Source organism: Hakea prostrata, chromosome 7 (assembly GCF_041222555.1).
Source record: "Hakea prostrata isolate BN-2017 chromosome 7, UWA_Hpros_2, whole genome shotgun sequence".
Classification (NCBI taxonomy): Eukaryota; Viridiplantae; Streptophyta; class Magnoliopsida; order Proteales; family Proteaceae; genus Hakea; species Hakea prostrata.
In genome coordinates, this window is record NC_142606.1 from 59,798,170 (window position 1) to 59,823,838 (window position 25,669).

General features: G+C 37.5%; 2 protein-coding genes across 2 annotated transcripts; both read right to left on the minus strand.

Annotated features, from left to right (window-relative positions):
* Positions 1–4,692: 4,692 nt before the first annotated feature.
* Positions 4,693–18,799, minus strand: LOC149011538 (uncharacterized). The gene is made up of 7 exons (XM_089161001.1): positions 18,465–18,799; positions 18,108–18,240; positions 16,303–16,406; positions 12,929–13,100; positions 10,805–10,945; positions 10,478–10,694; positions 4,693–10,375 (listed from the first exon to the last, which is right to left on the minus strand). The coding sequence occupies exons 1-7, from the start codon at positions 18,494–18,496 to the stop codon at positions 7,293–7,295; spliced, it is 3,882 nt and encodes a 1,293-aa protein (XP_089017127.1). The 5' UTR covers positions 18,497–18,799; the 3' UTR covers positions 4,693–7,292.
* A 2,209-nt stretch (positions 18,800–21,008) lies between these two features.
* Positions 21,009–24,991, minus strand: LOC149011539 (putative phospholipase A2 homolog 1). Its single transcript, XM_089164339.1, has 4 exons — positions 24,833–24,991; positions 24,674–24,713; positions 24,440–24,559; positions 21,009–22,407 (listed from the first exon to the last, which is right to left on the minus strand). The coding sequence occupies exons 1-4, from the start codon at positions 24,926–24,928 to the stop codon at positions 22,229–22,231; spliced, it is 435 nt and encodes a 144-aa protein (XP_089020465.1). The 5' UTR covers positions 24,929–24,991; the 3' UTR covers positions 21,009–22,228.
* Positions 24,992–25,669: the final 678 nt, after the last annotated feature.

Here is a 25,669-nt window from a genome sequence, read left to right on the forward strand (position 1 = left end):
AATAATTCAATACAACATAAATGATCAATTGATACTTAAGACTACTAAGGTTAAAATTGCTGGGATTAAAGTGCATAGAAAACTTGCCCCTCCTTCCTAGGACTCTGGGTAGGGCAAAGTCCCATGTAAAGAACTTTTAATTTTAACCATTGAAAATATTCCACCATTGTATTTTCGTTGAATTTTGTTATTCTTATTCCATTCTATGAAGCACCTTGTTGCTACATATGAATATCCTTAGCATTTATAGAATCTCTGCTTTTTGTGCATTGTCTGCAAGTTGCAATCTTCATATTCTGATTCACCATTTGTGAAACTGCACTTGGTTATAAGGGTATCTTATTTTATTTGTATTTCTGGGAATTGAAATTGGCTAGGCTAACTTATGTGCACTTAGATTACATTCTTAAAGGTAGTTATTTATCTATTTAGATATATACAAAAAGACTTTGCCTTCGACCCTAAGGAAATTCAAAATTTTGATCGTAAGATGAAGCATTGATCTTTGTCAACTGAAACAAAAGGTATCTTAATTTCTTTCAATAAAAATTTTCATTTGACTAAGAGGTTGATTGAGAAAAGTTAATGGTGGTTATTCTCCGTCATACAATGTCAAGGGAGTCATTGATGAGGTTGAGATGGTGCGTAGAGGGTATCAGGAAACACTAGTTGTGTAGTCAGCTATGTAGTTCTACGAATATGTAGAATCAATCAAGAATCCTATTTTTGGTTAAACAATTCATATTAAAATCAAGAATCATGTAGGATTATGAATTTTGCCCCAAAACCTAGAATTATTTGGATTTTGTGGTTTGAGTTAATTCTATAGATTCTTCAATTCAAGTTGATCCTAAGTGAAAAACAAAAACAACATTATGTATTGTCCCAACTAAATAGGGTTGGCTACATAAATTTTTGCACCGTAAATTACTTGCATAGTCATGGTAACTTTTCACTTCATAGGATTAAGATAGCCAAAGAGTTCACTTTTCACTTTAATGAACAACAATAAGTATTGTCAGCATTGATGGAATTAAGTAATCAAATGCACTATAGAATATTATTTTATGGACTTTAGAATACAAATGTAGAGCATTTACAGTCACTGGTGGAGATTTCTTCTTCTTTTTCTTTCAAAAGTTAAGTAGTTTTATGTTTGTTTTGGAAAAAAAAAGGAAGATGGCTGAAGGTGGCATTTTTCAGCCCATATTTATTAGGTTATAATAAGTGAGAGATATATATTTTCACCCCCATTCTATGAGTTTAGGAATGAGGACATTTTGGGTTCTAAATGAAGATGTTAACGACGATGCACTACTAAGTCTGTCATCATCAACTAGCGACAAGGTTGGCATTATCTAACAAGGGAGGGATACGTCATTTACCAAATTTAAATTAAGGGTTCAATTTGGACAAAAAATTTCCGTGTTTGGTTAGGTTTTCAATTTTTGATCTTGATAAAGATCGTCATTCTAGGACCTTAGAAACGGGGATGAGTGCCCAAGCAAGAGTAGACTTAGCACGAGGCCTTTGGTTGATACCAACTTGCCCATCCTTGTTTCGTACATTTAGCATTATATTAGAATAGTGGATTTACTTATGTGGGCAGTGCGTTTTTGTGCCTAGATACAAACCAACGACTGTTTGTGTATGGAAAAATCGCTCAACCTCCAGTGAAATTTGATCTCAAATCTAGATCGATATCTCTATACATATTCTCGTCGGCTACGACACTGACGCAAATCTACATAGCTTAGATAACATTCTCCATCAAAGAAAAGGATTCACTAGTATGATAGTGGACAACTTGACAAAATGTGTTGATAGGCATTACCATGATTAACAACAAATCTAGAATTCTTTTTCTTGTCATAGTTTGTGATTGGTGAGCTTGAAGACACTAGGGGTTGATGACATAATTACAAGTTATAATTCAACTTAATATACACATGTTGATTCATAATTAGTGATTGAGTTTGGTTGAAAAGTCAAAGATACAAAATGATGTTCTATAAGTATCAAAAAAAAAAACTGAAAAAAAAAATCTCATTATAAAATAGTATCAAAGATACAATAGTACAAAAGCTCCATAGGTCTAATTTAATGATCTTTCATCATAGGAAACAGGTCCTATGCATGAAAACTCAACTCCATTGGTAGCTTGGTGCACGCCTTCACCCTTTGTTATCTTAGCGTCATAAGATGCTTCAACCCATCATATCACTAAACAAATAAGAGCCGTTCTTTGGGAGATTCATGAGATTAAGTGAAATGAAATATGATTAAAGATTGATCACACATCAATTCAGAATCACATTAATTTGCCTAGATTTGTATAGACCTTAGGTTCAAGATATTACCCAATAAGGCTCACCTCAAGTATAGTAAACTCCAGAGTTTTATTCCAACAATTTTTGTTAAGAGACTCGTTTTAATACCTACACTTCACTGTCAATCCTACTCGACTTTGTTGCAGTATTATTTTGAAAAGATATTAGCTGATATGTATATATCATATATATGAAAAAAGAGGGGATATAATAGTGGTGACCTTGCACTTGTTGTTCTGCAATGGTTTGACTTTCGAGTTTGACCTATGCAAGCATTAGCCCTATGAACTACCAGCACAAGCACTGGGTTATTAGCGTAGTTCCACTGGAAAACCAGTATAGTCTTTAAAAATCGATAGTTGTCTCATGACCGGGTCAAATAGTACACAACTGTTTAATGCGAGAAATTAAGGATACTTGATGCTGGTGCTTTGAACCTTAACCATAAACTACTTTTTTTAATTGCGTGCAAATGAAGCAATCTAAGGGGAGGGTAGGGTAGCGTAGATTATGAGAGCATGTACAGCGTATGTTAATGGCAAAATTAACGTACAGATTCCAATCAGACGTCGCACTGGACGTCACTATGGGAAATGATGAAAGTCAAAGAAACAGTATATATTTGACCTTATGAGTTATGATGTTCTGGCTCTCTGTGTTTTTACATCAACCAGTCCAATCCGAGGGCCCCACGTGTTTCGTCTATTCTGAGTGAATGAAGTGATGGCAAGTCAAAGAACCAAAGAACGATTGATGTGTGATAATAAAGTGGAGACCACTCTCCAAGCACGGACGGAATCGTCTCCATTAGATTCGAATCATTGGGATTCGATGCTGAGTAGATTCCCATCGGAGGGATACGGAAGGTGAACGTGGTGAGAAAACACGTACCGGTTTTCGAAATCTTTGAAAGTGGAGAAAATTTAGATGTGGCCGACAATGGATGATGATGGTGATGATGATGATGGAAGCGCATGGAGGTGGTGGTGGTGGTGCATCGGGGACAGTAGAAGAAGTAGAACAACAGCACGGAGCCACAGATCACGGGGAGCGGTGATTTGCTAAATGGATAAACGAGAGAGAGAGAGAGAGAGAGAGAGAGCGGTAATGGTGCTCGAGAGTTTAAAATTAATAGAAGTTTTCGGAACTCATAGATGTACACGTGGCGCGCATGCTGAGCTTTGGGACCCGCGATCATCATGGAAACTGATTTCAAGGAGTATGTCTCTCCATGTCTGAATCTACATTATCATAACTCTGCTTAGGCCGTCGTGGGAAGAGTAAATTAGACTAATTAGAGTGTGGATGACACATGAGAGAGACTCTCAATCATGTGTCTTCTTTCTGTCATTTATATCTTGCCGAGGGGTATTTTTGGACAAAAAATATAATTATCTAATTGAGAGAAGACACCAACCTCAAATTCATCTTTAATCTCTTATTATAAGGGGTTAGTCTTTACCAACTGAACTCAGGATTCACATTCTCTGTAATTCCTTTCGATGTGAATTCTTGAACTCATCCTTTGGGTTAACGTGATGAACCTCATTCACGAAGTTAAAAGAAACTTTGTCCTTATGTTTATCCTCAATTAATATTACCTACTCTTGGGACAAAAAATTTAATATTATTAAGGAAATTTAATTTGTGTTCCATGACGTGGTCTATGTCTATTGTTATCAAGAACTTCTCCTATGATGCGATGCGGTCACCTACAAAAGGAAGAGGATCGCGGAGAAACTTATCTGCCGACAGTGTCATTGCAAAAGGTGAAAAAGCCAGTAAAAAAACTCATCCAATGATGTGGCCACCTGCAAATGTAAAGAGGGGTAGATTGAATTCGAAGAGATTCTTTGATGCCTAAATCAATCTAACCAACAACTGAATTTGAGGAAGGAAAAAAAGAGAGGAAAAAGTTATCCCAAAAATGGATAAATTTTACATGGGAAGTTTTTGGGGCTTCCTAAATAAAGAATTGTGCTTCGTGATATTATTGAGAAAGCCATACCTAAATTTCTTAATAAGAGCCTAGAAAAGGTGTTCACTGGAGGCTTTGGCTTTGCACTAAGGAAAACCTATGTTGGTTTAGGTATTTAAGATTTTGAATGTTTAACCAAGCACCTTTAGCATACAATGCTAGAGAGTGTAAGGGAGTACAAGTGCTTTTGAATTTTATTTTTGAACGTTTCGTTTGATTCTTAAAACAACTAAAAGAAGGGGGGGAAAAAATTGTAATCATTACTTTATGTGTGAATGATCAACCCCAAATCATTCCACATTTTTCTTTAATTTTAAAAATAAAATTCCATCTAAAATGTATCATTGCTAATTAGTGATGGAATTTAATTAACTAATACACTCATATGGTGTTATAATTACAAAAATTTCTTTTAAAATTAAATTTGAAATTATTTAAAGCTATAAATATCTATTAATTTAACTTAAATGGATAATTAATCATAGATAATCAATCCATGAGATAAGGAGATTAATTATCAAACTGATTTGGATTCTCTCTCTAAGTCCGGATCCTCTATCTTGATAAGTAGGCGTCTGTGCTCCCTTGATACCTTTCCACTACATATTAGTAGACAAGTTTATTTTTCTCTATCAGAATAGAAGTCTATGGTCCTATTATACTTTTCTACCACACATTAGGCACTTTTGACTTTTTTCTATTAGAATTCGACAGTAAGACCCTTCTTAATGTGTCGTGAAGAGATGTGAGAGAAACATAAACCTCTACCCTGACTGATAGAAGATCCCCTACTGGCAAGGCACTCGATTAGTTGTTCCATCCTACTTACCAGCACTTCAAAACCAAGAACAGCTGGATCTTTGATTTTTCAAAATGATGATTTCTCAGTGCAAATTGAATGGATAGCTGACAACCACAAAATGTTTATCTAATTGACAGGGAAAATCAGATTCAAGATGTTATCGATGTATGAATGTCTGCATAGTTGTGAACAACTAAATCAGGGTTTGGTTACAAACTGAAATTTGGTCAAATGGGTTGAGCTGTGCGTTCTTTATCCACTCAATGAGCAGCAATCTTTGACTTAGTTCTGAGGAAAACATCGATGGAAATAAACCAAAACCATGGGAAGAATCATTGTTCAAGGGACTGAGAGGCAACCACTCACAGGGTTTTTCTTGGAGCAAAATGGAACAGTCGACACCAACTAGGACACATGGTTAGAGTAACATTGGTTTATAATGATTACCAAGAGGCACTATACGAATCTAAATTTCACTTTCTAATTTACAAGTTCAGAATATTTGTCAAAATACAAATTGAAGATGGTTTCTCTTCAGAAGCAGCCTATGCTATCTTTGTCTGTCTCTGTCTCTCTCATCCCTTAAAAAAGAAGCATGGATTTTTTCATCTGGAGCACAGAAAAGACATATGGGATTACTACCATACCACACTCTCAGATAGTCTTTTATGCCCATAATCACACACAGATGTTAAATAGGACAAGTTATGAGTAGGCAAACTGTTCTGACTATGCTAAATACACAAGACACAATTTCCTCAATGCAACTTGAATTGGAATCCAAAACTGCTGCCCTCTGGGGGAGGGGGAATTCTACACCATACCATACAATGGATGGGGTTCCCACCTTTGAGACCTGGAGCACATCATCCCAGAGTTGGAACCTCCACCCATTCTGTGGGATAGAGTTATCCCTTACCAGATCCAAACCCCTCGAACTAATCTCATTCCAAAGCTGTTGGAAGATGACTTGAATGAGTTACATTTCTTGTTTTCGATTTTTAAAGAATAGTATAAATAAATAACCCAGAAATGGACTTGAAGTTGATACATATGCTCAAACAGATACATATCTTGGACAAGTTTGGATAACTACTGTGTTGACCTAGGTCTTCAGGTTCCATTTGGTCCAAGTGTTAATGTTGGACCTTAGGCTAGTTGTGGGGTATCTAAGTCTTGAAAATGTGAATCAGGCCTGCATCACAAGACTAGTCCCACGAAATGTACACTAATGGATGTGTTACAGGAGTCATTGGCCACTATTTGTTGTCCTGGACTTTATTTGATCAGGAGTTATTATTTAGGCAACAGTTCCTGTCAAGAACAGTGCCCAAGACTTACGCAAGCCAACAGATAATAGTCAATCCCCAACTCCAAGAAGAAAATCTCTCCCCCAAATAAACACCTCCACCTCCCTATTCAGATCCTTCGGATATTAAGCTTCAAGCTACCTAACTGATGACTTTAACCCATCCTATCCCCAATTCTTGTCAAACTCCTAGAGATTTTACCCAATTCTTCAGATATGTTGGCCCTATCATTTAACACTGGAGACTCTTTTGAAACAACCTAACCAAAGTTGTCAACATTGACTTTCCAACAAGTTTTCCAAGCTTTATAATCCCATGTCAAAAAAGGGTATTGATTGACTGAACTCCTGACATGGATCACACTCAATCTAAGATTTAAGGGCTAGCATTAGCATAGTAGGATTGCAACGCGTTACATTCTTGTGTCTACCTATTTGAGCTTGTGGCTTGTAAGTACGAGTTACAGTGTTGAGTTACTGACCAAACGTTTAACTGTCACTGACCTCTAATTTACACCAACCTCCCCAATGAAGGTAGGTACATCTGTCTTCTCTCATTTACTTGCTCAAGAAACTGCCTGCTAGACATGTCTGTCTCTTTTCCTTGTTCACAGATACCTGATTTGATCTGAGTCAATATGCTTCAACAGAAAGCATAAACAATAGCTGCAACTATAGATGACTTATTTAGGGGATGAATCATGCCGCAAACAAAACAATCAATGACTAATATGTGTAGGGATCAATGTACACATTTACATTTCCATCGCATACTAAGAAGGTCAACAACATGACTAACTGATCATAACTACCTGGTCCATGAAAGAATACCCACTCATCAATGAAAAGGAATGAAAGAGAAATACCTAAAGCTCATCGACGGTTTGCCCTGAGAGAATGAAAATGAGCAGCCAAGGTATCATAGTCAGGGAGATTTGGGTGCACATGGCTATCTTTCTTCAATGGGTTATTTTTGGATTTTGATGCATCGCTTGTACTTGATGTATTTGAACTTTCACTGCTTCCTGAGGATGCAGTCTTTGGCAAGGCTGTAGAAACATTAGATGATTGATCCACTGCTGAACTGGGTGGTGCGAACTTTGAAGTTTCCCGATATACTGCAGGCTTAGACTCTGCTGCAGGCTTAGGAGGCTTTTGTTGGACTGAGGCAGTAGTTGCTGACAACATAGGATCTTCTGCACTACCTGACCTCATTGGCTCAGATTGAGGCTTCCGATGAGGCTCTGATTGATCCACTGCTGAACTGGGTGGTGCGAACTTTGAAGTTTCCCGATATACTGCAGGTTTAGACTCTGCTGCAGGCGGCTTTTGTTGGACTGGGGCAGTAGTTGCTGACAACATAGGATCTTCTGCACTACCTGACCTCATTGGCTCAGATTGACGCTTCCAATGAGGCTCTGTTGCAGAACTCCTAGAGGTATTTCTTCCCATGCCAGCATCAGGTGTGACTACCACCTCTGATGTACTTGTTCCAGACTGTCTAAGAAAATCCTTAGTCCTTCGAGAAAGCTTACCATCCACATAACTCCTCCTACCGACAGTTCGGTTGGGGGAATCTTCATGGGCATCATCACGCTTACCATCCATAGAACTCCTCCTACCAACATTTTGGCGTGGAGATTCTTCATGGGCATCATCATGCTTACCATCCATAGAACTCCTCCGACCAACAGCTTGGCGTGGAGATTCTTCATGGTCATCCCCATGTCTACCATCCTGAGAACTCCTCCGAAAAACAGTCAAGTGTGCAGATTCTTCATGGTCGTCGTCATGCCTACCATTCAAATGATTCCTCCTACCGACAGTTCTGCTTGGAGATTCTTTGTGGGCATCATCATGCTTACCATGTCTATGACGATGACCCCCAATAGCTTGACGTGGAAGTTTTTCATAGGAATCGTCACTATCTGAGTCAAATACGGATTTTGAGGTTGCTGAGCTTGATTCCTTCTGAGCTTTAACATGCATCTTCTGACTGTATGGACTGTCTACTGTTGATTGGTTTTGTGATGGGAGTGAAGTGCCACCTAAAGGAGCTCTTGAATAAGGAGGATGTTGGAAACCCTTGTTGCGGAAACCACCCTTAAATTTCGTAAAGTTGAATCCTTGCTCACTTTCAGAGTTTGAACTGTAATCTGATTCCAGTGTGCTGGGGTTCTCCTCAACTTTTAATTGTTTTGCAGATGTAAATTTTGACGTCTGCAGTGGCTGCTCATCAATTTCTGGTTGGTGAAAAGACTCCTGTCTTGAATCATCTGACCTCATTGATTTTCTCTGTCCTGAAAATGGCTGATGAGTGAGAGTATCAGAGAAGCCATATTTTTCTGAAGAGTCACCAACAGCATTCTGTTTTAGATCTTGGTTTCTACCAAGTTGTACTTCTTCGAACTTCAAATCATCAGAATAGGACTGTACAATAACCTTTCTGGTCGTGCTTGTGCCTTCATTTTTAATAGAGTATACTGGCAATGAATGATTCTTATCATTCTTGGGTGATGATGGGCTTCTAGGGAAGCTGTTATGAAGCCCACTGCCAGATCCTGTTTTTCCACTGACGAGTAAGTCATCATTTTCACTCTCAGAACTGAGGCCATCTGAATCATCAAATGCAAGGGGTGCGAGATCATTTGACTGAGAAGGAGCTTCAGACTCTGCCTGGTGTTCCAGAGATTTGAAAGGTGGTTTCACTTCTGTGACAAAATGCTTTTCTGAGCTAGGCTGCTTTTCCACAGACTTGCCTCTGTTCACTATAGGGTTCCATGTATTTCTATCTGTTGAAAGATATTGAGGCGATTCCCTAACTGGTGAAGGGAAATAAAGGCTGGATCCATGCTCATTATCCTTGGCTGCAAAGTCAGCAGTATAGTCCTCATCTGAACCAGATTCATCAAAAAATACCGATTGCTCATCGCCGACTTGTTTATTTCCTCGGTCATTACTGAAAAGAGAATTGTCATCAACACCAAGAAAATATTCATTTGGGTGCACAGTAGATATGACGTCATGGTGATCACCATCGGCACTTGTGTGAGATGAAGAATATCGGCTAGACTGCTTTCTGGATCTTCCATCTCCATGATTGTCAGTGTAGTCACTTGTTTTCTTCTGTGGTTGTCGGTAAAAAGACTCTTCCTCAGACTGGCTAGATCGTCGCCTCAGACTCTCTACTGGGTTCATATTAGATGTGAAATCATCGTGATCACCATCAACACTAGATGACGAAGATCTGCTAAACTCCTTCCTGGTTCTTCCATCTCCATAATTGTCGGCATAGTCACTTCTTTCGTCTTGTGGCTGCCGGTAAAGAGACTCTACCTCAGATTGGCTAGATTGTTGTTTCCGACTTTCTACGTCAACAGAACCAGCCTTCTCAGGATTTCCACCCTGCAAACTGGGGCTGATCGACTCCATGGGGGATGACCTTTTCTCATAGTATCTGTCAGCCTTTTGGGAGCTGACCACTGGTGTTTCATTGTCAATGGAAGCTACATTAGACTCTGAAGAAATAGACTTGTCAGGTCTTCTCTTAACACTAGTTTTGCCACCAATTCTGTTTTCAGCTGCTCCTGGGAATGTCTCTTTTCTATCTTTAGATTGATTCTGCATTCTTGGATTTCTAATCTCAGTGGAACTTCCTGGTGCACCACTCACCACCTCCACTGAATCCTTTGTGACAAATTCTTGATACTTTTGACCACTTGTTCTAGGCTCTTCATTTCGGAATCCAGAGTCTGTAGAATATTGCCTCATATTATTTTCATGGCTTGAGAGTTCTACAGCAGCCCTGGCAGCCATACTAGCTCGCTCTGCAGATTCTGCTGCTGCCTGAGCAGCAGCTGTTGCATCCTTGAACTCCAAATTCCAGTTATGCTTGTTGAGGATATTCTCATCCCTTGAAGATGAGTGTCTATGTTCCTGCTGCCCCATTCTACTTTCTGCAAATGAGAGAAACAGCACAATAAATTTTGGAAGGAGTAAATGAAAGATGTGATGGAATATGCTGCCATTGGTTCCAACATCATGTAATAACCACATACCTGATGCTCTTGGTTCAGGACTGAAAGCAGTTGTCACTCTTGTAGAAGCACTGGTTTCTGTAGAAGCAGAAAAATGGGAACCCAATGGTGGTATGTTTGCTCTGTGGTCAGGCAGGTCTGTAGATGATTCATACTTGCGTCCGGGGTCGGGTGGGAGTTGGGCATCGGGATGTTTAAAAGTTGTCTTACTCGCAGTCTCAAAGGTACTCGGTCCATTCTGCTCAACATGGATTGATAAGGATGCAGGTACTGATTATTCCTTATATCACAATGCAACAGCAAACAAGCCAAAAAAGAAGAAGAAGTTCTGAAATCAATTGTGCTTACCAAAAAATCGTTGGTTGGCTTTGAATCCTTATCTTCCAATGAGGCAGGATCCCAGTTGATGTTATGCTCTTGAGCAATTGCAGCCAAGATCTTCATTTTTGTCTCACCATTAGGTGCGTTTGCAGACAATTTCTCAACCATCTATAAAATGACAACATAAACTAATGATTCCACCATTCCTGAAAGCCAATATGAGTGTCTGGTTTTGGTGTCCTCAATAAAATGATTAGATTACTCTTGGCTCTATTCATTATGGAGAAAAGGTCTACCATTTTAAGAAGAAAAGCTATAATCATGAAGTGTTTTCATGCAATTCAATACACTAATTAGCTTAATACTCTTAGTACCTTTTTCTTTGCAATACTCCTAGTTTTCAGTGCCGAGCAAAAAAATTCGTTGAGAAAAAGAATTTATTCACAATATTTTTTAAGCAAGAGTAGATCTGTTTGTAACAGAGGTGGGTTACAACTTAGTTTGTAGCCTTTTTTCTACCTGTTGTGAGGACAAAAATGTCCTTCTCGATCTAGTGCTAGCGCTAGAATCGAGAGGGATCATCATCCCTCTCCTATTTGCAAAAGGGTCCACCCCTATTTTATTTTCGGGTCCTACCTTCGTTTATTTTCTTCCTTGTTTTTATTTCCTATTTCAGTTCTAGATTGGTTTTCTATTCCTTCTTGTATTTTTATTTCTTTTCCTACTCAAATTAAGACTTGCTCAAATTGTAAATTAATAATTCCCCATTGTGGGCTTTCAATAGAGTTAATTTACTCTGAGAAATGACCTCTCTTAGCTGACAACATAGTATCAAAGCCCTAGGCTCTACACTCAATTCATCTTACTTGAAGATCTCTGCACTGCTGTCTCTCTTACAAAGCCAAATCACAAGTATGGTGTTCACCTCTTTCGCACCTTGATTTCTTCAAACATCACTCCTGGTTGTATTGTTTCAGGAATTTGGCGAAGGATTTTACGTCTCCAATATTTCCAAATAAAGTTTACTGATTTTATTTTTCTGAAAAAGTCTAGCCATGACCTTTTTTTCTTCTTATCCCAACCTTGAGAACAGCAGTAAGGGAAGTTGATGGTCCCAACTACTGCCCTCCCTACTTTGTCACGATCTAAAACCTTGAAAATCATACCTGCCCAAAAATGTTCTCGATCCGAAGATTCTACCCTTTTTTCGGAGACTTAACCTTGCGGGAGATCTGGAAGTATTTCTTCCTGCTGCAAACCTAATAGTCATCCCTTTACAATTTGTATTTTAGAGCTGAAGTCAGTGAAAGCTTGGAATATTATTGATTGTAACTTTCTCCTTTTTAGCAAACTATTTTAGGGCTGTATGGACTGATATTAAGTAAAACTCTTAAGATCTTTAAAGGTTGTGATTCCCCCCCCCCCCCTTTTTAAACCCCTATAACTGATTGTACTTCAGCCCTAGTTGAAACTTGAAACCCTAAATCTGGCCTTGTAAGAAAACGTCTACATCAGAATCTATGACAACCGGACCTATAAATACTAAGGCTGAAAATCCTGACAAAAATGACTACCAACAGCCATAACTGTCTCCAACTCATGTCCTATACCTGTGTAAATATACTAAACCTTCATGGGCTTGAACATAGAACAATAAATCAACAAATGGCATATCCGTACACTAATGCAGTGAGGAGGAGGTAGCTAAAGGATGGAGAAGCAACAGGTGCTACTTCAAACTTCCTCCTTCCCTTTCTTCTTCAAGTACAGTACTGCTGCCTCATTTTCTACTACCTTCAGCCCAACCATTTTGAAAGCCATAACTTTGTCATAGCCTGTACCCATGCCCCAGTTCTTTCATTTTAACATGGGTGGTTTGGGTAAAATGTCTTTTTCTACAATTTCAATTCAATCAATGTCCTTCACAAAATTATTATGAGTATTATTCACCAAAAAACAAATGTTTGCTTCAAAATCTAAAAAATATTTTAGCAACCAATGCAAATCCCCATGTAGCCCCATACCTAATAAAATGAGAATTCAATTTTAAGTTGTAATCCTTTGAATAATCTATTCATCTGGTCAATTTCTTTTACAAGTCAAATCTCAAATTTCAAAAACAAAGATTGCACCAAAACTAAATAAACTTACCATGCGGCCCACACCACATTCTGGACGCAGCTCAAGGGCTGAGGTAACAAATTCTTTCCCATATTTTGCGGTGAAATGTTTGCGGACATCCAGCAGTTCAGGGATGTCTGCACACCTCGGGGCTGCAAATATCACACTAGCAATTGCTTCCTTCAAGTCTATGGGGCAGTTTCTGGAGACATATTACAATAGATAGCCTTAGTTTGAGTACAACTTTTATAAAATACCGCAGAAAAGGAAAATAGCCATCAAAATATGCACAAAACCGCTAATTTTCATAAGCCAAAGCACAGTGGCATCATTCCTTAAAGAGAAATCTACAAACTCATTTATGGATTTCTTTTTTGAGTGGGGTTGGTTATCAGAGCCATTAACGGCAATCTAGCATACTAAATATGGGGTTTATAATCGACTAACAGAACTGATTTATTAGAGGACCAGAAAAATAAGATCCCAGGTATAGGAATTTCAACCAGAAAATTTGAAACTTAATAATTTTAGCATGCCAACTCTGCATGGCTGAAACTGTAACTGCAGGGTCAGTCCAGCAAGTAAACAAGGCCATGCATAGTTTGATCAAAATTTGATGGCTGCATATTCAAAGACTGGAGTAGTCCTATTCCAATCAGAAAAATTATAACAAAACCAGAACAGGAAAAAAAAAAATACAGATTTTCAGGAGTTGAAAACTGATCTCAGGAGGTAATCAAATAAAGAATAATATAAGTGCACTGAAGTCAAAACCAGCCGTTAAATTCAAAAACAAAACAGGTTTCAATTCTATCTGGGAACCCAGAAATCTATTAGAAGATCAGAGTTTCTAACAGAAAATAAAAGCTGAGTAGTCAGATCAAAGTCACAATGTAGTAAAAAATATGAAGCAACAATTCAGCAACCCAAGCTTAATTTAAAAGCAACCCTGAAGCTGATTAGAACAGAGATAACTGATACTAAAGTCAGACATGTAACAGTCGACGAATCCCACCCAAACCTCACCCAGAATCTATTGCTATTGACTGTAGAAGAGTGGCCAGAATCCACAGAACCAGATCTGCAACTGAATTGCTTGAGTCTTAAAATTCAATGAGCATGGCATATTGCCATTACATATATTTATAGCTTACCTAAAAGGCCTATGATTGGATGAGAAGAATCATTACACAATTCACCCAATAGGAAGTGAGATATCCAAAACTTAATAAGTGGGAAACCTCCAAACTAATATAGAACAGATGTATTGCAGGTTTGCAACAACCAATAAGAAATAGTCCCAAGCCAAGATAAGCTTTAGAACAAATGAAATGATTTAAATCTACTAGAAGGAAAAAAGGAAAACCACAATCTGACTCTTGAAAAAAAGGATAATATATGGGATCCTAGCCAAAATTGAAGCAAAACAGAATCTGAGAATCCATAGCTGCAAGCTTTTGGGAGCTTGTGGCAAATCTGAGCCATTTTTGGACCAGAATACTAGCTCAGAATAGGATTGAAGATGGAGAAGAAGTAGAAAATTTTGAAGAACTTTTATAACAGAACACAAGAATGCCATCACAAATGAAAACTTCAGTTAAATAGTTAATTTACCAAGAGAAAGAATCCACAAAATTGGAAAATTTCTTATAACAAGAAACCTAGAAGAATTCCAATGCCACCAGAAGAGATACTAGTAGAACTAAAACCAGAACCAATCAACAGAAATCTTCGAATGAGAACAGAAAAGCAACTGAATGAGAAGGTCGACAACCAACCAAGGATACTGAACTGAACCAAGAATAGAATAATTGCTCAGTTTTGAGTGCTTGATTGGTTGCACGGTCCAAGGGATATAAACATTGGGTTTATTATTGTAACGTGCCAATACTATAAGCTCAAATATTAGGGTTTTCAGTCCTGAATGAGATTAAACAGTCAGTTTCTATTTTGAAGCTTCAACTTGACTTATGTTGTAAGTAGTTTCCCATGCCAAAATCAGAGTGAACAAGTAGCACTTGACTGGTTGGACCAAAATGACTGAGAAACCCAAACCTAGGCAGAACCAACCCAACCCAGGTTTTTTTATTCAACTAGGCAGGTTGAAGTATGGTTTCTCATGATGAGTTCTTTTTTCTCCCTTGGAAATCTCAGTGAATGAAAATTACTGAGCTGACTTCCAAAGCTCAATTTGATGGTGGCTTCTAGTAGATCTCTAGTAAACAAAGCTATCTTCAATTTTCTATTCATCTTCTTTCTTTAATTTCATATATCACCTTCATCTTCGACTTTCCATCACCCCAAACTCAATCTGTGGCTAGGTGATTCTTCATCTTTGCAGGCTTGCAACCCTTCCATCCTCATTTGGTCCTGCATGACTTGGTTTTAACGGTAGTCCTCCAGTTTAGTCCTGGAGGAAAAGCTACCTCCATTAAAGCCAGCAGGGGTTTTCTGCCCCTTTAGACTGAGATGATCCTCGTCCAAAAGCTTGAACAGTAGGAGAACTAAATTCAAGATGGATTTCCAAACATCAACCCCTACCACTATAAGAAGTAATCAATTATCTAAGAAAAAGTAAATTTTAAGCAATTATAAATATTTGTTTGCTAACCTAAAAATGGAGTTTTTAAGGGAATGAGAACCACCACTACTCTACATAACTAACAGATTTTTTTTTAAGGAAGCTTGAAAATGGGCCCATATGCTCTGTAGTTCTGTACAGTTTACAAGGTAGGAACCAAGAACCCTTAATTAGGTTTGTGCTCTTGTCATGAATTGTCCAATTAATCAGCTTCAGGCATTCAATTCATTATCCATCTTGATTTGCAACATTTGTGATAATCCCCAAACTAAATGAGGGAGCAACATAGTCACCTCACGTAAAATGAAGAATATAAGTGATGACTTGTTAGAACTGATGGAGATGCCATGTCATGAATTTATCACGTAAGATGTTATTGAACATAAGTATGACCTCATGTTCCCCAATTGTCTCTTTATGCTTTCTCAAAAAATTAAAAAAATAAATAAAAATTTAAAAAAAAAAGAGGAAACCATGGGTACTCTGAGGTGATTTAAGAAAAAAGGCATACCCACAGCATGAGGCACCTGCAACTGTGGGGGTATGGTGAGGTTCATAATCTATGCAGCCCTTATTCCTTTTCAAATAGAGGTTGTTTCCAAGACTGAACTCATGGCCACCTGATCAGAATGGAGCAACTTTCACCATTGCTCCAAGGCCCATCCCCCACTCTTAGAGGCAACAGGAGAAAAAGAACAAAATAGACTGACAGACACAAATACTACTTTGCCAACAAGTGGACACAAGATGAAACCTAAATGTCCAACATATACCAAAAGGTTTTTAAACTGAAAAGGAAACAAGATCAGCTGGAAATACGTACTTCTGTGACTCAATAATTGGTAGCCGTGCCACAATCAGTTCACAGTATATTTCGAGAAGATCATATGCTGCCATAGTCTTCTCCTCCCTAACTACATGTTCAACCTGAAACAAGAGGTAAAAACAAAGGGAAGTATTACAAGGGGAAAAGGGATAAAAAGAAAAGGGGAAAAAAGGGTAAAGGAATACAGAGAAAAATTTCAACTATCATTAAGACTCCTTTTTAGATCAAGCAGGTCTTTTTCTATTATTTTAATCTACTGCGCACACATTTATTTAATTAATTACTGTATAAGAAGATTGTGTATCCTAATATGCAAATATTGTCACATCTATGTTAATCTCCACTTAAAAATGCATGCTAATTTATAAAATTCAAATTACTAAACTGAATATATATGGTACTCAAGCAAGGAAAACACAAAAAAGAAAAATCATGAATATTTTTCATGTCCAAATGTTGTGTTAGACACTTGCCAATCTGACCTAAACAATTATTCATAACATACTGCTTGACATAGACTATGTTTCTAGTATAGTTTCCTTCCAATTGTTTTAACATGTATTACAATATATTGCCCAATTTTTGGAGCAGATTCACTACATGATAAGCCATGAAAGTTGTTTTTGGTGGTACGGACATGTGCAGCGGAGGCCTTTTGAGTGCTCCTCTGGGGAGTGGTGAAATGATTCTGATCGAAAAAGCTTAAAGAACCAACAGTAGGCCCAAAATGATTCTAGGAGAATAGATGTAGAAAGACATGGATTGCCTTTTTTTCTTCTTTATTTAATCATTTCCAAGAACTAACAACTATGGCATTGAATAAAGCTGATCAAATAATAAGGATCCATGCAGGTGAAACGAATAACAGGGGTTAGGCTGGATTAAGTTTCCTATAATTTGAATACAATAGATTGACTTTCACCTGTTCAATATAATTATCTAATATAAAGAATCCAATGCCACAAAATGTACTCTTTCATGATCTAAACATCAAATAGTCCTTACTTAGGGGGAGCTCCTTTCGCCCTTTTTTCAGAAAGGTGAACAACATGATGTAGTTCTAGCTTAGCTTCAGAATCATTTAGGGAGATGCCAGTGCTTTCCCCTCAGAGTGAACTTCAATAACAGTTTCCCATCTCTATGGATAGATTATAGACAATACATATGTATGGTTAATAAGGATTTGGTAAAACACAAGATAAGGGGCAGCAACCATTAAGGATCATCTACCAATATTTAGGATAAAAAATTTAAATTAACCAGGACTACAAAAGCATGAACAGATCGCAAGTGAATAACATTGATGGTTAATAGATAACCGTAGGATCTATTTTTATTGACATGGTTTTATTATAAAATATGTGATGAGACGCAAGTTAAAGAGGATGAGTACACTGAAGGGGTTATAGGACAAGGGAAATGCAAAAGATAATCAAGATTGAGGTGACAAGATTATACATGAATGGTAACATACAGAAGAGATGGTATTAAATTAGTTTGTACCGACGAAACTGAGGAGCAGTTCCAGAGTCAGCTGTGAGAAGCCATCAAACTATTCGGTTTCATTTTTGCCATTAACTCTTCCAAATCATGAAATAACCATCAGATCATCTCAGCATAAGAAAAAAGACTTAGCAGAAATTAAGAAGTTGGGTTCTAAGCTATAGGAAATAAATGTCAAATAACTAGATAGCAATTAACAAGTAAAATAAGCCATACAATTACACAAAACTTCAAAAATAGACAAACGACAATTGAAAGAAGAATACTATCATGAAAGACGAAAGTTTCATAAGGCACACCCGAATTCTCGCAGTCTTCTCCTGCCCAGACTCAACAAGCTGTGCCAATTCTCTCCTTAAATGCTTCACCTGTGCATCTCTCTTATTCTTCAGGAGCTTGATACGAGCTACCGCCAGTTTCAAAGATGTCTTGCTGTACCAAGCAACCGATTCAAATTTCAAAAAGTGAAACTAAAACGGCAAAACAAACCCTAATTTGAATTGATTAACAACAGGACCCTATAATTCACAAATCTCTGATAAAATATTAAATCACTGAAACGTTCGCCTGATCTTTATAATCCAGATTCAAATAAGCATAATTCGTCTCCTATCCTATGTACTGGAAGCGGAAACTAAGGATTTGACAGAAATTACCATTTCCCGGACTTGAAACTCTTGTGAAGCATTACTGATTGATGGAGATGTCCCTGCAGATATGAAGATTCTTCAGCCGATGCCTGAATTTTAGATGAAAAAACTGACTGAAGATTGCTTAAATTTCGTAAATGGACCAAGCAAACTCCACAATTTCGATTTACACGAAATCCTCAGGGACGAAAGAAAGAAGCAAATCGAACTTAATGGATGGAAGCTTCGAAGTAGATGATTCGATCATTGCCTCGAAATCAAGGAAGTAATCGATAGCCGCGGAAGCGAATGCCAAATGCGTTTGACCATTCTATATGCCCAAACTAACCTTGAAGAATCTTTAAAATACCCTAGTAATGTGATAAGTCATTTGATCGTCGGCTTCATTCAATGTGAACTGGGGAATATAAACCGTTCGATTATTAGAATTATTTGAAAGAAGGTCAAACATAGAAGATGGGACGCACGGCCCGCGTTGGTCAACTCAACTCGGATGCTTTCATAGAAGCTCAAGGGTCCCACACTCGCGTTAGTCAGGACCGTCAGGTGCCTTCAACAACTAGACAACGTGTGTTGACTGACTCCACAAGGGGGTGAAAATCAAATCGAGCCGGTTCCATCAAATCCGTTAAACCGTGATTCACTTTTTGTAAATTGAGATTTTGTTGGCAGTGACGGTTTTTTTTTTTTTTTATATTTTTTATTGCTAAAGTATAGGTGAACGTAAGTGTGAATAAATTAACTGAATGACTTTAAAATATTCATTATTAAATTTATTTAACTAATTTTTATTTTTCCTCCCATTATTTATGAGTTAGTTAAGTTTAACCTCATATCGCATTCCACCTGTTATAGATTTTAGTTGCCGTAATGTTATCGATTTTAGTTACCGTGATGTCTCTTTCTGCTTCCTCTATTCCTTCTCTATGGGGTTCACTATAAACTCTTTCACATTCACCAAGCTTGTTACAAAGAAGTGAAAAATAAACCCCATAGGGAAGGAACAAATAAAAAAGAAAGACGTTACTCTAACAGCCGTTCGGTTGAGAATTGGGGGTTGTTTTCTTATTTTCTTTTTGAAAACTTAACCGAGAGTTAGTTTAACTAACCCATAAATAATGGGAAAAAAAATAAGAATTTTATTGAACCACTCAAATTTAGTTAATAGATCTGAAGGTAGATATTTAGAACCGTTTAACTAATATATTCACTTTTTTTTTTTTTTAAAAAAGTTTTTATAAAAGTGAATTACATTATTGAAAAAATAACAACTGAATGCTGCAGCCAAGGCATGGAAATGGCCAAAGTGTCGTGCTTGTCAACAACAGTCCCCTTCAAGTTTGGCATCAGCAACCGCGTTGCTCTCAACCTTGGAGTATATACAGTACAACAACTAACAAATTCTTATTTCAGGATATCAATATTAGAGAGAGAGACACGGTAAATAGTGAAGTGAGCAAGGGTATACCAATATTAGAAGCATGTCCCACCAATGACTGATTGTCTGTTACTAGAACCACATTAACATTGATGATCACCAAGCTCCAGCAACGCTCGATACATTTTCAGTGTTTTGTTGATGATGCTTAAGCCTTAAGGTGGAGCTTGTGAGTTCAACAACCTTATAAATTTGTTAAATTAAGATAGTAAAATCTAAGTTAGGTTAATCAGATACTAGACAAATGGGATAATAATCGACCAGGTTGATTTGGCCTAAAAAAAAAATCGACCAGGTAGAGGGATTACATCATCCATATTGATAAGGGAAGAATTTTATCTAACCAGGTCTATCCTCGGATCTGTTTTGCAGTTCAACCACGATTGGGTCCATATATCCGGTTGGGATCTGTTAGGACTATGTGATAGTTACATGAGAAAGAAGGAACCTTGCGGTCATGGAGATAAATGTGATCCCGAATAATTCGAAATATGTGATTAAGTCATAACTGGTAACTACCACTAATGTGAAGTGAGGAATCGTGCCAAAGAAGGTAACTACCCGCATCTCCGAAAGAAGGGTAAAACCCTAAGATCAAACGGTCATCAAAAGAGGCATAAATGCATCCAACGATTGAGAATCAAAGGTAAAATCTATATAAACAAAGAACTTACAGTAAAAGTATCTGAATTGTTTCCCTCCATTACTATACTCACTTTTCATTATTGACTTAGCTTTCGGATGTGACCTCCCAACCCCATGGTTGGACCATATCTAACACTGTTTTATAGGTCATGCTGAACAAATTTTGGACACATCACATATTCAATCAGACTAGTCTGATGGATTCACTTTCTCAAATACATATTTGATCGCATTTCTCTCTTACCACCATTTTATTATTGTCCTATGACTCTTTCTTTGGAATGAATCCCGTTGTTATAACTGGAATCGGTCATCAATTGAACTTTACCAGAAAAAAGGAACTAGTCTAATAATCAACACCTCCCAGAGTTGGAGCACAAATATTTCCTATATGTTGACCACTTCATTACTCATTCGATATCAGGTAATAGAGATTGACGATTTTCATTGAAATTAAGGCTGCATTTGGTAGCCAAGCAAGAGTAATAGAAGAGAAAAGAAAACCCTTCAAAAAATAATTTGAAAATCAAGGAGAAATATTAGACACATTGGACAACCATTGATCATCATTATTTTTATCCAACTCTACACTCTAGAGCATTCCAAGAGGGTGGGAATAAGGACCAGGTGCCATTGCAGAGCCAATGATAAGCTAACAGAAGTGTGAACAGTATGTTCAGTTTTCACCAGGTTTTCAGGTCTAAAGAGTACACAGTGACCCCAGAAAATCTTAACTCAGATCCAAAATTCTGAATTTGTGGTTCACCTGATGTGCTCAAACGTATGACCAACAAGGCTACAACTGTATAAATTTTAAGAGAACTAATTTTCTCACATGGAAATACAAAATCTAGGGCTACTTCTGTTGTTCTTTGTTGAGCTGATGGCTCCACAAGTATGCCTTGGCCATCAGCTTGACTAATTCGCCCACATTCATACGAGCCCCACAACCATAGGACTGGGTCATCCAAGGATTTTATGGTGAACCATTAAATTCAAAGTGATGGAATTCAAGTTGCTAAGGCACCAAAAATAGGTCAACTGTTGATGTAGACCAGTGTAAAAGCAACTCCTCTAACTTCATGAGGTTCTAAACTATGTTTGGAGAGAATAAAAGGGAGGAAGAAGAAGAAAAAAAAAGACAAAAATTATGATGATACAAGGATTGATTTATCTGTCTCCTCAGATTCAACACTTCTCTTTGCTTTGTTTAGCTTCAAAACATGGCCAGTGAAAAACTATCCCACAGATATTATGAAGAGCTACAAATCACCTATATCATTTCCACAATAAGCACACAATGACATCTAAAAATTTAACTGTAACTGCTGCACCAACCGGAAAAAAAATCTTAAAATGATTCAGAAGCATGAAGACAAACATTGTTCAGCATCCCCATTTCTGATTTGATAATACATTATTATCCTCCAGGATTAAAAATAATGTCACCGAGCAGGAAATAAATCAAAATGGTGGTTATGAAAAAGCTCCACGTGTAAGAAACTCGGCGTAGTATAAACTGTAACCACAACGGACTTAATGGACTGTAGTTCAGCATGTAATCATCATCATCATCATTAATCAATAGAAACAATGGCAACTGAATCTCTCTGTAATCCTATTTCCAATTGACAGAATCCAATTTTGGACCATGAAGGAATATCACTTTCAGAAACTTTAAACCGACTCACAGTTCAAGCTTTGAATTACCGAACTGGCTGAATAATATTGCCATATCCATCCCTTGGATCATTGTAGGGACGACTACTTCAACTGGGCAGTCACGTGAGAAGCCTACCTTCCCAGATTTTTGTACTTTCTTAATGCATCTCTTGAACTTCTCATGGCACTTCACATCCATCATACCTGGCAAAACCCATACTGAATCAGTACACAATCCAGAGAACATTCAGACATGTAATAATTAACTTATCAATGGTACCATTCAGCTATTTTTCTTGGTGAGAGGTGAGGGAGAGACGGCCATGAAAATGAGACATCCAATAATTATTGGATTCATGAAGTAGGTCAAGCAGGGCTCATATTAAGTATTGCAGGACAATTTTTTTTATCGAGTTTAGGGATGGCCAATGAATCTACTGGCTTGGAAAAGCAGAGCCACTATTGGTTGTTTGCTCATCTGTAGAAATTGATAACGGATATTTCTGGAATTCAATTTTGAGCTGAGGGATGGATGGACCAATTTAGGAACTATTGGTTCTTCGTAGGTTAGTGTTTTGACTTTGCTAAAGAAAATCTTCTAAGTCAGAGAAAAAGGGAAATAGAAAGAGAAGGATGGAGACAGGGATTATACAACTGCATCATTGAGCATCATAGCTATAAGGTGTTAATCACACTAACACACGATTTTTGAAAGAAAAGACTTTTATGTGAAATGATGCTAATCCCACAATATATTCAAATTAGAATGGGTGCTGGGGTTGATCAATTAAGTCATTTAACTCCCTCCAAAATAAAGGTGGCCTACATAAAAATGTTCTCATTTCTGTTGTTTGCTCTGCTGAAAGCATCATCATGGAGATTCCCCAGTCGTGTTCCCACCATATAATCTAATAGTCTCTCTTTTTATTTTCATTTTCAAGGTATTGCTTGCAGTAACCAAGTTTGGTTAAACAAAGCCTGTAACCATGACTGGACAGATGGTCGATATGTACAACAGGCCTTGAGTTATAAATAATAAGGTTTGTTTTAGCTTCATTATGATCTCTCATATGCTGAAAACTTTTGCTTTATATGTGCCAAATAGATGGTTAGTGTTACAAGCTTGGGAAAACCAAGCAAGACTTACCCTATTTTAATCTGTCAATAATGTTACTTCTTTTAGTTTTGTGAGACTAATTAAGGAGATCATCATGCATGACAGCTATCACTCATAAATTTTTGTCAGCAACAAAAAGATGCATGCAAAAGTCAGGGGAAGTTCTGGTTCCCACACAAACAAGTTTTCTTTTGAGCACAAGTAAAGATTTCTACAGATGCGTTCTGGCACAGTTATGATATCCAATAGTATACAATGGCCAAAGAGGATTCATCTAGCGAACCCTAAAACTGGTACTAGGCTTAAGTCTTGTCAGTACCAACTAAAGCAAAAACACTTAATATTCTTCTGTGCAAAAAATTTTTGTGTATGCTTGCATTCTTTTTGTTCTTGTGACACCTTTTCTGTTTTATCACGTACAAGTAGTCATAAAATGATAAAAAAAGCACTTGACAATTCACAGCTAAACAGAACTGATGACTCTCATCTCAATAGAGTAAATGCATAACAGTATTCATTTAGTCAATACCAGATACCCAGGATAACGTCAGTATAAACACTGACCATTTCTAAAGTGTTGAAATCACTGTATTGTTATCATACCCAACAACAGTGTTCCCATGGGAGCCCTAGGTCCGAAGAACTATTAAGAATATGATTGTTGAGTGAAAATCTGTGCATGTGGATAGTTTTCTTCCATGTCCTTTCAATAACATTAAAAGCTAAACAGTATCTGATGAAAATAACATTAGTTCAAAAACGCAGATGTCAAAGCATATAATCTAGCCAACTTTAAAGTTTGGGATTACATATTACCTATTTCCATGGTTCTTCAGAAAGGCTTACAATCCACATAACAAGTGGACAAATAACCAGAACCAGACCAGGATAAATATAAAATACCCAAAAGGGAATGCATTTTAAATTCAACCAGTAGCATGATTTCTATTGTCAGGAAAGGTATAGGGGAAATGTGAATCCCACCAAGTCACAGACCATTTTAGCATAAATAAATCTTGGTTTTTAAAAAATTGATTATCAAACAGTACACACAAATTAAAATCAAAGAACTGGAAAAATTTTCTATTAATGGAAAGTAAAATAATGGAGAACACTAACCCTTTTTTTCGACGCATTCATCGTGAATCTTACAACAGGCATCCAGGTCATCGCAGGGTTTTTCTCCAGGACAACCACTCCATCCGACTCCACAATATTTCCCATAACGAATACCAACAGCTGAATTGAAACAAAACCAATGAAACAGTATGAGGGAATAGTAATAACAAACAAGGGATTAAATTCAAGTTCTTCAAATGAGGAATACAGAACGAAATCCGAATAAGATCTTACAATTACAGCTTTCAGCAACACATGTTTTGCTACATTGGACCTGTATACGTAGATTTAAGGAAAAATTACTCGGACTTTACAAGAATCAGACAAACACAGAAAAGAATAACAGAACAGAAAATTGCATAGGTTAGGGGTCGAACCCAGATCCAGTTGAACCTGTTTGTTGGAAGAGCAATCAGCGACGAGGAAGAGGAGCGAGAAGACGATTATAACAAGATTGCAGGAGCGCTTGGGAAGACGTAGTCGAAGCATTTCTCCCTCGCAGCGCCTTTTGGCTCCTGGCTTTTCCGTTCCTCCTTCAACGCTTTTCCCTTCTCAGCTCGTCCTCTACAATTTTGCTTCAGCGATGGGCATTTACTGAGATACGAAGGGTTGAGATGAAGCCACGTCGCCCAAAAGAATAATAACCGTTGATTAAACCCATGTGGTAGTTTGCTTCTTTTAAATGATGTAATTTCGGTAGATCGATTCGGCTCAACAAGATTTCAAACCAAATCAGTTTGCTGGACCGAACCGATGCATTTCAAAATGCCAAATCGAGGGAAAAATAGGGCTCTTATTCGTTTTTTTTTTTTCTTCGTTCCAGCATTCAAACGAGAGAAAGAGAGAGATACCACCTCAGGCATAAGGCATATGCTATCCTCACACTTCCACATCACCCCTACAATGGTGTTGGTCATCTATCTCGGAATTCCTCTTATTTAAGGGAAGCTAAAGAAGAAACATTGTGCCACATTGCTTTCTAGGGTCAAACAGGCTTCAACACTAGATGGCAAACTATCTATCTTATGTGGGAAAAATTTTGCTATCCTCACACTTCCACATCATCCCTACAACGGTGTTGGACATCTATCTCGGAATTCCTCTTATTTCAGAGAAGCTAAAGAAGAAGCATTGTGCCACATTGCTTTCTAGGGTCAAGAATAGGCTTCAACATTGAATGGCAAACTATCTATATTATGCGGGAAAAATGTTCTTATCCACTTTAGCTGC